The sequence below is a fragment of the Aythya marila genome (genome assembly GCF_965140915.1).
Source record: "Aythya marila genome assembly, chromosome: 4".
NCBI lineage: Eukaryota > Metazoa > Chordata > Aves > Anseriformes > Anatidae > Aythya > Aythya marila.
In genome coordinates, this window is record NC_139045.1 from 13179070 (window position 1) to 13191981 (window position 12912).

Below are 12912 nucleotides of genomic sequence, written 5' to 3' on the forward strand. Positions count from 1 at the left end.
AGCAGTCATTTATGGGAGAGGTCTTCACCCCACATCCACACTGAGGTGCATGAGAGCATAGTTGAAGGACAAGACAAGACAGCCTTTCTCAGCATTTCCCTATTCCTGCTCGTTTGAATAATCAGCTCTCCTCAGAGCTCAGGCTGTTTTTCTTGCAGGAGCAAGAATAAATGGAATAAATAAATAACGTAGAAGCCAATGCAGTCAGAGACTGAGCAGAGCAATTCCCCTGTAGAGAAAAATCACTTGGCAGCTTTGGAGAAGGATTTGGTTTTTCTGAATAAGGTTTGAAATAAACAGTGGGTTGTAGCAGGAGGAGGAAATAGACAGTTTTGGTGAAAGACAAAAGGTGAGCTTTTGCTGGCAGGTTTATCATCCCCTTGCTCCAGAGGATGCTGGAAGTGTGGTATGGGTTTGGCATTTATGGGACTGATGGCAGTCCCAGCTTTCAGCTTTCCCATTCATTTAGGACTGACTTTGTCAGTCCTAAAATTGGCTAGATGAAGGATATAAGCAGCCTGAAATCCACCTTTTGTTTTTGGGGGATTTTATTTCCTTTTTTATTATTATTTATTTATTTCAGTTGACCAGCCCACCCATGGAGATGTTTGCGCTTAAACCGCTGGGCATCGGGGCTCATTTGGATGCTCAGCAGTCGCGTGCAAACCTGAGAGAGAACTCAAACCCCGAGCCTCAGAGCAGCTGGGATTGAGGGATGGTGCACATAGTGTAAGGGGAGGTGCCCAGTAAATGAAAAAAGCAGCCTTTGTAACTTCAATATGCCAAATCAGATGGGAGGAAGGGAGGCCAGAAGGCTCCCACCCACCTCCCCACCCATGCCTCTCGCACAAGTGCGTGCTGCAGGGCTGGGGAGTTGCCATCTTGTTGTTCCAGCACATTGTCTGCCTGGGTTTGGTCGTACTCTGCTCTCTTGTTCAAGATAAGAGCACAACACAATCAGGTTTTAAATATTAATACGGAGATCACAGGAGTGTAGCTGGGAAGCACTGTATCACCGAGAATTGAAAACTCTAATCTGTACTTTTGAAAGCTGTCCAATTTCTTTTTTATTTACAGTCTTTGAACCATTTCACAAATTGGAAAGTAACTATCCAGCCATTTCACAGGCAGATTATGATATGTTTAAAGGAGTCCAAGGCATTTATCTGAATGCAATTGGCCATCTTGCGGCCCAGCACCGAGATTGGAGATATTACACACACAGATGAGCAGAGACTACTTGAAGATGATAGTTTGCTCATATTAAAGTTGTGCCTGAGCTTGCACTGAAGAAACATTTCAGACAGCAATATAAGCTGAGCGCTGTTGGCACCTGGAAGCACTCGTCGTGTTGATTGGGTAGGTCAGAAAATGCCGGGGCATGAATAGTCATTTTAGGGCTCCTGCACTTGCTTCCATTCATCCCAAGTGCAGAGGTGGAGAGCTGCTGGAGAAGGACTGGCTCCATCTGGCACTGCCTCTGCAGAAGGCTTGCAAGTTCTTTGATTAAAGACGCAGAAATGGAGGTAACAAGCAGGAAACACACGAAGGATAAAGTTACATCCGTCGCCAAATGGATGGGAAAAATTATTTTCCCCCTTAGCAGCTACACACGTGCTTGTTTTGCATAGAAACTTACCTTTAAGTTTCAGCTCTCACGGATAAAACATACGTGGCTTAATTAAAAAGCAAAAAAAACAAAATGAAAACCTTAAAATCTCAGCCTCCAGTGAAACTCCCGAAGCTGTAAGCACAGCGCTCACGTGTCTGTGCTCTAGCGTGGTCTGAATGAAAAACTGACAGCACCTGCTACTGAAATCAAAAGCGGTTCCTCTAACAATGGGATACGGAGGAATTCCTACTGGGTTTCTCTTTAATAGAGTTTGAAGGATTCAAGTTGAAAGACAGTACATAAGATCTGCACCACTGGCTCTGATGGATGTAAATCATGCCAGGGGACAGAGATTGTTGTGGAGGTTAGAAGTTCACTCCGTGCATTCAGTAATGATATGCAGCTGGTGCTCCCTTAAAAAGGGATTGTCTGCTTTTTTTTTTCCCCTGTATGAAATAGCATGTGAATTATAAAAAATAGTAGTCAGATTTTAGATGTTAAAATCCATGAATTCAAAATAAAAGCAACCATATCTGACAGTGGTTTTGAGAAGGAGAGCGATATACAGCTAGATTGCCTAAAAATAGCTCTTGAACTGAACTCTCAAACCTATTTGATTAGTCCATTTGTAATAAATCCTGATGTACTGACTATTAGATCTGCTCTTCTGTAATCTTTTCCTGTTTACCAGGCATCCTATGGGCATAGTTCATCAGCGTTTCTAAAAGCATTACAGAACGATGTTGAAAAAAATGTAAGTTTTTTTTATGTCTCATACATGACGGTCCAGTTACATTTCTTCCTGGCTGAATCAGAATCAGTTGCAAAGTCTGGAAATAGCAATACGGCATCAGCGTACGAGAGGTTCACAGAGGTGGATTTGGCAGAGATCCTGGGTAGAAAAACAGGGCTAAGACTTTAAGTACTGGCTTTGGCCACTGAGACTGATAGAAGGGGACCATGGTGGAGGCAGCAGCTGATGCTCGTGTGCTGTAGGACTGAATTTCCTGTCCTGACTAGGTGTGCTGCTGTGCTCTATCCCCTGCTAGTGACAGGTAAAATGTTGAAATGAAAAAAACTGAGGAAAAAAAAAAAGTCAGTTGTTCGGACTCATTTTTTTTCAGGCAAAATGTGAAATTTTTACAATAATAACTAGACCGCTTTCCACACAATTTTACCTTTCCATACCAATTCTGTGTACGTAGTGAGCAGTTGATCACTGTCAGAAGTGTGAAGGTTTGATTCGAAAGGCTTGGACAGAGATGGGTTTTTGCCTGTTGGAAATTGGTCCCACGTGGCGGTTGCTTTTAATTCTCCTTGCTGGTATTTGTGGTGCAGTGAGAAGGGATGAGTTTGGGCAGATTGACTGGATTTGAACCTGTTGTGAAAATTTTGCACACTCGAGCTCTCATTCTTTGTCTTTTGGGTTAATTTTAAGCTCTCAAATGGAGATCCAGAGGAAGAAAAAAAAAAAACAGTGTGCTAAGTGATTCCAGCTTGGAGTGCAGAGAAACAGCTGAGTTTGCACCAGATCTTGGACCAGAGCAGAAAGTTTCTCCCTAGTGCTGGGAACTCACTCAACATCTGGCCCATATCCATCGCAGCATCCATCCAGGCTCAGCAGAGCTGTTACATGCGGGCAGAGTAGCCTTGGGCACAAATCACGATCCCCTGCTAGGCGAGGTAGGAGAAAAAAAATCCGGAGAGGATTGGCAGCAGTCCACAGCTGGATGGACCTTTCTGCTCTCAGATGCAGAAATGGACCTTTCTGCTCTCCTTTCTGCTATCTCAGATGGTAGGTAAGGATTAGGAAAAAAAGAACTACGTTAATCTGTAAGTATGCACTCATACTTTATACAACTTTTCCAGGGTCCGGGACTACCTGCAGTCATGTTGTTCAAGACGACGTGATATGCTGAACACTTTGGGATCTTCATATATCTAATCTTTCTTCCTACAAATAGTTTTTGTGAGCTTTTTGTCAGTCTCTGTCAATAAAGCTCCAACAATCAGAAAAAAAACAACCCTCTGAAGTTGTTCACACACAACAGTGTGTGAACTTTTATGTTCACATATGATTCTGGCCTAGCTTACACAAGCTGCTCGCTGTGTGTGTGAGTACAGGCGAGAGCTGTTCAGACGTTTGATGTGAAGCCTGCTTGGCCTTCACTTGGAATAAAAAAATAAATCATATTTTCTCTCAAACACGTGAAAGGAGCTGTACATAATTTCGGGCTAATCTGGCGTTGTTGATTCTTCATGCTGCAGCTCCGGGGTGGCACTGATGTGTGGCCCTTGGTCTTCCTCTGGACATCCAGCCTGAGATGGTTTTGCGGGGTGATGTCTTCTGAGGCATGGGCTTGCTGTAACATTGCAGTATGTGGGGGAAAAAAAAAAAAAGGGACTATATTTATTTTCAAATGATATTTTTTTCTAGTGACTTTCAGAAAATACTCTAAAGTGCGTTTGAAAATGCCTGTAGAAAACTAATTCCCAGGAGATGCATTTATGTGCCAGGGAAGGGAAAAACAGCTGTGATATAATCCTCCAACTGCATTCGGTTTGGGCTTCTTCTTTCAAGACATGCCTAAGTCTTCTTATTGCTATTTAAATACAACTTGCACCATTGTTCAGAAGAAGAAATGAAAAAAAAGAAGTGGGCTGATGTAAGCAAATGATGCATTTGCCAAATACAAGAAGGACAACACTAGTTACAGGAGAGGAGAGACACTCAGGTTTTGTGGTTTGTGCAGCCTTTCAGAAAGGAGCAGCGCTACGTTTGTCTTTGTGCAGCAATTGATGTGCGTAAATAATTGCGCATACAGCCTGGACGTGCTCAAGAGGGTGGTTGGATTGCTTTATCCTCCCCCAAAAGTTGAGCCCCTTGGATTAGTTGTACCTCCGTCGCTTGAGAGCTGCCAGCGAGTGGCTCGGCGTGCACCACGAGCAGCGCAAGGAGCAAGAGGGGACTTTTGGCCACCGGTGGCCCCAACACATCTGCTCCAGCGTCAGGCTGGGGAAGGCAAAACCCGCAGGAGAGTGAAGTCATCGGGGCTTGCTTGGACCTTGCTCACAAAATGTCAAGCGTGGTCTCTCCTTCCAACTACGTTGGCTGGTTATAGGCTGGATACTTCGGTGCAAAAAGAGAAAAAAAGAAAAAATCAGAGAAAAGAAAGCTTGGGAGTGATGGCAAATACGCTTGCCTGCAATCGAGACCGCTTTGCACAGTCTTTGTGATAGGAAAACACTGTTCAAAAAGCAGCCACCCGTGGCTGGGAGCACCAGGAAGATGTGAACAGAGGAGAAAGCAAGACATCTCTGCTGGATTTTCCTGGTGGCCAATATGAAGTGCTGGTTGGTTGAGTGCTTGTCACTTTAGGCCAGGAAAGAAGAAAAGAAGGAAACGGGGAGAGAAAAGAAAGAGAACCTCATTTACATAGAGAGGTTTTTTTTTCCTGTGAGTAAATTCCTCCTGTGATTTTCCCCTGGCCATGCAAAATTCCTCCACCAGGAGACTGAGCTCTGTGCAAGGGAAAAAGGAAAGAGGGGAAAAGATTGGCCATTGCTTTTTCTCGCCAGTAAATGTGCAGGGAATGGAGAGAGGTTCCTCCGGGAGTTGCATTTACTCCCCTGTGGACCTGGAAATGCTTTTTTTTTTTTTTTTTTTTTTTTTTATAGCTGCCACTCTGGTCTGACTGATGGTAAAGCTTAGTCTTCTGCTCTTAGCGCCAGCTCTCTGCATAGCGCAGGGGAGAAAAAAGCCAAGTATCGCTTCGGGGTGTCTCTGGGAAAGAGATGTTTCCACAGCCACAACAACCACGCTTTGCTTTCTTAGGAGCACTGGGAAAATACCTGTCCCAGCACTGTGCTGGGGACGGTGCTTCGTGGGATCAAGTTTTGTAAAGTCTCATGAATGTTTGGGGCTTGAGTGTAGGAGTAAAAACTGAGTCTTGCCTAAAACATGTTTTTAAACTCTTGATATGGCAAAACACGGTGAAAGCAAGCAGTAAAATTAAAATAATCGAGACTATACATTCCTGTTTGTAACAGCGTGGATGAGTTTTAAAGGTCACCACTTGTCTCTGGGCAAGGATTTTACTACCAAGTATTTTCGGAAGAGTCCTTCTATTAAAATGACCTCAGGCAGTGCTGGTTTTCTCCAAGTTAAAAAATCACAGTTTGCTGGCAGCCTGAGATAATCTGGAGGTTTGATCTCTGGCCTGCACTTAGGTAATTGTGCACAGGTTGCAGTCTTGGCGTGGTTTTGCTTGGATTTGAGAATCATTTACATGCAAATGATGCTGATCTCTCCTTCCTTCCCTTCTAACCAATTAACTTGGTTTTCAAGCGCGCTGCTGTGTGAGCAACATCAGCGAGTGGCGGGGCCTCTGAAGCTGGGTGGTGTTGGTGCGTTCGTCGTGCTCACTGGAGCTCGTTACCGAGTTGAGGCACTGAGTAACCAGCCCTCTGAGCTGAACCCAGTGCCATCCCATCCATCTCGTGCCACGAGACCGCTTCAGGTCGGCTCTTTTGGATCTTCTTATAATTTATGCTATGTAAATGGCACAGGTGTGTATTTTTACAGAGAGAAAGCCCAGTTGAAGGAGAAAAAAATAGGAAGAGCAGGCCCTCGAAGAGATTTTGGTACCAATGCCAAGGGGGGTTGAAAGGTAAAACAATTTTTTTTTCTTTTTTTTATGACTGAAGGAAAATACCAGTGAGTCCCTAGTGCATAGCTGACACAGTCAACTTGCCAGGGCTATTCCAGAAGCAACATGCCACAAGGCATTCAATAATGGTCAGTGAAAACGAGGCTCAGAAATGCAGTACCCCTGCGAGCAGGCTCCTGGGTGCCTGGGCATTTCACTGCCTCTTCCATGGCCCAATTAGGGCTTAATACAACTCATTTTCAGGAACTCTTGCAGAAAAAAAAAAAAAAAATCTTTTAAGTTTCAGCTCGTAGTTACTCTTCTCTGTTGGGTGCTGGAAATTTGTTTCTCTCTGCTTGCAAATGGCTCTGAGAATGATTTTAAGGGTGTTTTACCAGTTTTGCCCTTAAAACTGCATCTGCTCTTTCTCCTTGGTACTTCTGTGCCTGTGGCGTATGGCGTGGCTCACTTTGCAAATGGAAAGTAACTTGTTACTGCGTGACTAAAGGGGAGAAGAGCTGCAGGTAGTTATTTATCAGACCGATTGTTATTATGAAGACATAAAATATGTACTCATGGCAAGACCTGCCGTAGTAAAAGCAGACAATTTTTGCTGAAGTTCTCTACAAATTTCTGTCCTCCCTGCGATGTCAGATGGAAATCATGCGCCACTTCGTGCTGTAGCACAGCTTCGAGCAGGACCTAGAAGATATCTGTCAATGTCTGCAGAATTTGGCTTTGTGTTTGTTGGAATCCGTTCAAACCCAAGGCTCTTAGTGGAAGGGAGGTGGCACGAGAAGGCTGGAAAGTCTAATCAGTGAGCTCTGTGATTGCTGAAATGCCGACATTTCCCAACCTTTGAGCATCCCATGTGTGTGTGTGCAAGTGCACATGCAGAAACCACAGCCTCCCGTGCTGACAAGCCCTGCTGGAGAGTCTCCAGTCAAAGCCCTTAACCCAAATCAGTTCAAGTCCCTGTGAGTGTTGCTGACCTGCGTCTGAGTGAAGTGCCTCCCTGCAAGGTTAAAAACAGGGAAACTTGTGCAAAAGGCTGGGGGCTGAGCCACAGGTGACCGATGTTAACAGGGGGAGAAATACAGAGAGCAAGGAACTGGTGCAAAAGCATCTGATATGCTATAATAGCGAAGGGAAAGGAAAGGAAAGGAAAGGAAAGGAAAGGAAAGGAAAGGAAAGGAAAGGAAAGGAAATTCCTGAAGTCCTGCTGTCCACCAGCCTCTTGGCTCAGGTGGGAGACCAGATTTTGGATCAGGCTGCTTATCCCAGTATAAAGGTGAGCACTGTTGCTCACCTTTTTGGAGGCCAGGGGAGAAGATAATCCAGTTTTCCTGGAAATGACGGAGCTGGTACTTGTAAGTGGAACATTTTCTGGAACAAAAGCTCCGATGCCTCGGAAAATTGTGTTTATGGTGCTTCTGACTTAGTTTTAAATTTTGCGGAGAGGGTTTCTCAGGCTTGGATTGAAATTATCTAAACCCAGAGCAAGCGTGCGCTTCAGCTGCCACATTATTGATTATGCTGGGGCACGGGAACTGCTCGCAGCACCTGGCTTTGGCACGAGGTAATTACTTAAATTACAAAAAAAGAAAAAAAAAGCTTTCAGGATGGAAGATTTCCTGTTCCACACTAAAGGCAGTCATCTCTGTGCTTTAAATAGGTTGACTTGAATGAGCGTTTACCTGAACTCCAGTGACAGCAGTATCATTGTCCATTAATAACGAGTATTGCGTTAATAGCGAAAGCGGTCTGCTTCACCAGTCCTCGAAGAAAGGAAAGTCTTGGCTCTCAGGAGCTTGCAGTCTGAGCCTGCTCGCACAGCTGAATTAATACGAGGCTGTTCCTCGGGGCGAAAGGGTGATTCCTGCATTTAATTTTAATTTCTGGCTAGGCTGGCGTTCACGTGTGGCTGTCTTTAATGTAGAAACTCCAATTCCTGTTGCTGGACGTGGTACAAGCATCACACTGAAAGATTTCTGGATGCTGGCAGAGACATCAGGGAGGTGTGGCATGGGAATTTGAGGGGGACCGAGAGCAGACAAGTCCTCCTTGGCTCGTTGTGGCTGTGCTGCTGGGGGATTGATGGGACAGTTGTGAACATCTGTTACTGACTAGAGTAGAAGTGTTAGGTTGAGAGAAGCAGGAGGGTGCTTATCTTTGGGACGGGGGGAAAGCAGACTTCTGCACAAGCCCCTGCACTTCGGGGTACGGCAGGGGTGGTGGAGGTAGCCGGCCTCGGCTTCCAGACCTGAGATTTCAGGTCAAGCCACAAAGAAGGCCACGTGAGGCTGCATTCAGTGCAAAAAACTTGGATCTAAACAGGAGGCAAAACAAGGTAATTAGAAGGTGGACATCATTCAATATTTACCACACTTAGCGCAGCTCTGGCAGGATGGAGGACGGGTTAATGCATTTCTAAAACAAGTTCGCCACCTCTTGCTGCTTGACTGCCCACCATTAGTTGTAAATGAAATAGCCTTTTGAGGATTAAACTCTTGAGGATTTGGCTGGGCTGATGTGTGCTTTTGTGCCTGCTGCATGGCCAGCAGCTCGAGCTGAGCGCTGCTGTGGGGATAAGGCAGCAAGGTACAAGAGAGAAAATGAGGGACTTGTTTCAGAGAGCACCCCTGTACTCATCCCTCCATCTGCTTCGTTTTGGGGGGTTGGGTTTGTGGTGCAGGTTGTTTGTTTGTTTGTTTTTTATTATTATTATACCATGGAAAATGTTTTCCTGTCCAAACCTGCTGGGTCTTCAGAAACACTAAAAAATTAAAAGCACTTCTGTGCTAGGTGCTCCCTAAAAGATGGAAAATAAGATTGTACATTAAAATGCCAGAAAGAAAAACGGGGAGGGCATAAAATGCTGCTTTATTTTCATCAGATGCTAGTGCTTTTGGAAAATCAGATGTGCTCCAGTGGTCATTACCCCCCTGTGTGCTTCCCTCACCGTGAGTTCGAGCATCTCTTAAAGGCAGCAAGCACCGCGCTCGCTGCAGCTCCTGCTGCATCCTGCAGGCTGCTTTGCGTGGTAGGGACAGCCTCGGGACTGAATCCACTCCACCTGCCTTTTTTCCCTCCATCTCTTTAACCAGCTTTGGCTTTGTTTCAGGAATATCCACCTCAGGGGCGCTGGGCCCGGGGAGCACCACTGCCAGCACCACACCGCGGATGGCCACCAGCAGCACCGGCCGCCCCACCACCACCTCTGCCTTGGGCAGGAGGAACAGGAGCACCAGCACGCCGTCGCCCATGGCTGATGTCCCCGACGAAATGACCACACACCTGCCTCCTGCCTCCTCCCAGCTGCCCCCGGCGGGCGCAGAGAGCTGCGACCCCATGGAAGCCCGTGATATTATGTGGTCTCGTACCCGGCAGGGGCAGGTGGCAAAGCAGCCGTGTCCCATGGGCTCCATAGGTAAGTCGAGAGGTGGCCTGACCACAGGCCCCTGTGGCAGACACGTTTTCATCAGTGGATTATGCCACAGCCCTTTGTCAGGTCTATGCTGCCTTGGAGAAGTATAGCAGACAGCTGGCCTGGCTGAAGCCTCTATGTGCTGAGCACGTTGTGCAGGAGCTTTGGCATCCCAAGCTCTGGCTGAAGGAAAGGAGAAGCTAATAACCTTTTGGGGTTGAGCTTGATGTGCTGTAAGAAATCCTGCCTCCACAAGCTGTATACAGTACGCCTGTTATCCCTGCTCTGGCTGTATTTGTAGCCTCTGGGCTCACTGAGTGGGGTGTTGATGGCTGACACTTCGCTTGTTTGGCTAAAAAAAAATAATCCACAACAACACGCACATTTTGACGAAGCTCTCTGCTTCACTGTTTACATTTCAAAGGCCGTGGCTGGCCTTTCCTAGCACAGGTATTCCCAGATCGTACTCCTGAACCACCACGAGTGATTTTTCAAGCTGCAGCCAGCATCCGGTGCAATCAGCAGGGAAAGCAGGGAGAAAACCAAGCCAACTCTTTCAAAATGGTTTATGGTTTATTGGGTTTTGTTCCTTTTCTTCTACTCTTCCCTCAGTTGTTTTCTTCCGAAAGGTTGCTTTTGGAGATTTTCTCTCCAAATTAAAACACAATGGACTGAATAATGGGCTCTGACATATGGTTTAGTTTACTGTATTTTAACAAATGCAGTTTTTGGGAAAGAGTTTATTATTCAAGCTAGTCTTGGTGTCCAGACCTGAGAACCAGCTTGCCAAGAAGAAATCGGAAGGTGGAGGAAATTGCCTGAAAATAAGGGCTGGAGGGATCTGGCTTGCAGAGGAGGCTCTATTAATTCTCCTCTCTATTGCCCTGGAGAGCCATTCACACCTGTGTATACAAATTCTGACTCTCTCTTGAATTCAGTGAAGTCAGGCTGATAAAATGTACGTCAAGGATGAGAGGCATGGAAAGGCATCAATGGTGAGAGTAGGTAAAAAACATTTTTACTGTCTTTCTCAGCCCCGCTTGGTAAAATTAGGTGTGCGAAAGGTATCATGTGGTTCCCAGAGAGAGGAAAGGGTAGTCGGAACTGAAGCTGTGAAAAGGGAAAGGAATGATAAAAAGGGAAAATGAAGGCTGGATGCAGGGAGCTATTTTCTAAGCACAAGAGCAAAGGATTGGATGGAAATAGCTAAGAAAAAAAAAAAAAAAAAAAAGAACAAACTCAACATGTTGACAGGGGATGGTCTGGTGTAGGCAATAAGCCTTTCCAGTCTCTAATTTCAGTGATTCATGTGATTTGTTAAAAGCCACGGTATATTAGCAGTGGGCCTCTTCCCACTCCCTTTGAAGGCATCAGCAAACCCTCACTGTTTTTAATCGGCGCTACTATCAGACCTAGTATGTAATTCACTCCCCCGTTGAAAAGTTTAGCTCTGCAGGGTAGAGCACTTTATAGGATGCAGAGTCTTTAATCTATGTACTGGCTTTCTTGCTTTTTAAAGTTCTTTAAACTGCATCATTTTGGACATGTTTTTCTTCGTCTGGAAGGGCCAGAGACTCTTTACTGTCTTTTGCAGCAGGGATCTGGGAGGTATTTGCCAAACAAAACTTTCCTCTAGAGTCCTTCTTAATGGTCAGGGGTGGATGGGAAAGCCCAGCATTACATCTTAGCATTTTTAGCATTTAAACTTTTGCGTGGTTCCACCCAAACGGTTTAATGATGATTCAGAGCAGTAAAACCTTCATAAAGCAGTGGGGGGCAAGGAAGTCAAAGCTCGGGGTCTGATACTGAGGCACCAGCAGCGGGGCAGAGCAGGCAGAACGGCCAGCCCAGCACTTGGGGTGCTGGCTCAGTGGTTGAGATCCAGCTTCAGTTCCTTACTCCCTGGGAGCTTTCCTATCTGGCCTGAGGCAAAGACGTCTGTCCATCATCTCTTAGGTGAAATGGAAATGCTATCCCTGCCCTACTTCATTAGTCTTCTATGCCTGAGAGCCCTAAGCAACAAGGTGATGGGAGATTAGAGCACTGAGACGAGTCAGAGGCATCCTGCTGAGGTCCCAAGCACTAGTAAGCTCCCAGGCTTTGCGTGATGTTTCAGTCGGTGTGACGTGAAGCCTGTGAGATGGAGTCCTGTGGGGGAAATTCAGGTGGTAATTCTGAACACGGTGCCTTTCCTGTTCCAGGTGTTGCGACTTTCCGGTGTCTTGCACCAGATGGGATCTGGGAGCCCCAAGGACCAGACCTCAGCAACTGCTCTTCTCCCTGGATCAACCACATCACTCAGAAGGTAAAACCTTCTCCACATGTTGACCATGCCAAGTCTGTGCAGTGACCTTCCAGAGGCCCCAAAGTCACCAGCAATCATGCTTACAGCATGAGGTGTGTGTAGTAGCTAAGTATTGCAAGGAGAAAAAAAAAAAAAAAAAAGACTGCAAAAGTGCGATGGAAATTAAGGTAAAGAGGGTGAGGGAAGGAAAAGGAAAGGGGCTGGAGAGTGGAATTAAACTGGAATGAATGATAGTTCTTGTTTGTGGCAAGAAAAGGAGGGAGAGGAGGAGGCAGATGGACATGTGGAAAGTGCCGACAATGCAAAAGGAAACTTTCCCTTTCATGCATCCCCAAGGATTTTCTCCCGCCATGCAAGCACAGGATAAACCCCGTAGCTGAGAAATCTTTACCAAAGAAAAGCAGGCTCAGTATGAAATGTTTGTGCCGCGCTACTGACTTTCTGTTTTTAACTTCTTCCCAAATTGTGAAAGGAGTGGTGGAATAGAAAACAATGCTGCAGTAATGCATATCTTTTGACTTCTAAGTCCCTTGATGAATGTTTTGTAGCACTTCATCATTTATCAGTGTTAAAAGTGCATTAACATGTGACAATGGAAGTTCAAGACAAGCAGAGCTTATTTGGTAGCAATATGTTGAACATTTTTGTTATTAATGCACAGTGGTGCTTTCAGCTGATTTCATTACAAACAGAGACCAGATGTGTGTTTACGCCATAGAGTCTGTGGGCTGAATCCTTATTATAGCAATTTGGGTGGATTTATTCACTCCTTTAGCCGGAGCAAGAGATTCCCAGTACTGCAGGCTAGCCGTGCTGCGCTCTGGGAGAGCTCGTGCTCGCTGGTGAACGGGATGGGATGACCCTACAGATGGGGCTGCCTGTCTTTCTCCTCCCCGTCCCCCATCTTAGCTGAGGCTCA

The 12912-nt window shown here is 45.8% G+C and overlaps 1 protein-coding gene across 6 annotated transcripts in view; it reads left to right on the forward strand.

Moving 5' to 3' along the window:
* ADGRL3 (adhesion G protein-coupled receptor L3) overlaps positions 1-12912 on the forward strand; it is a 509447-nt gene that overhangs the window by 395597 nt on the left and 100938 nt on the right. For all 6 annotated transcript variants that reach the window (XM_082759666.1, XM_082759667.1, XM_082759662.1 and 3 more), the window contains 2 exons: positions 9386-9691; positions 11890-11993. In XM_082759666.1, the coding sequence (XP_082615792.1) occupies positions 9386-9691; positions 11890-11993 (410 nt within the window). The remainder of the gene's footprint in view (positions 1-9385; positions 9692-11889; positions 11994-12912) is intronic.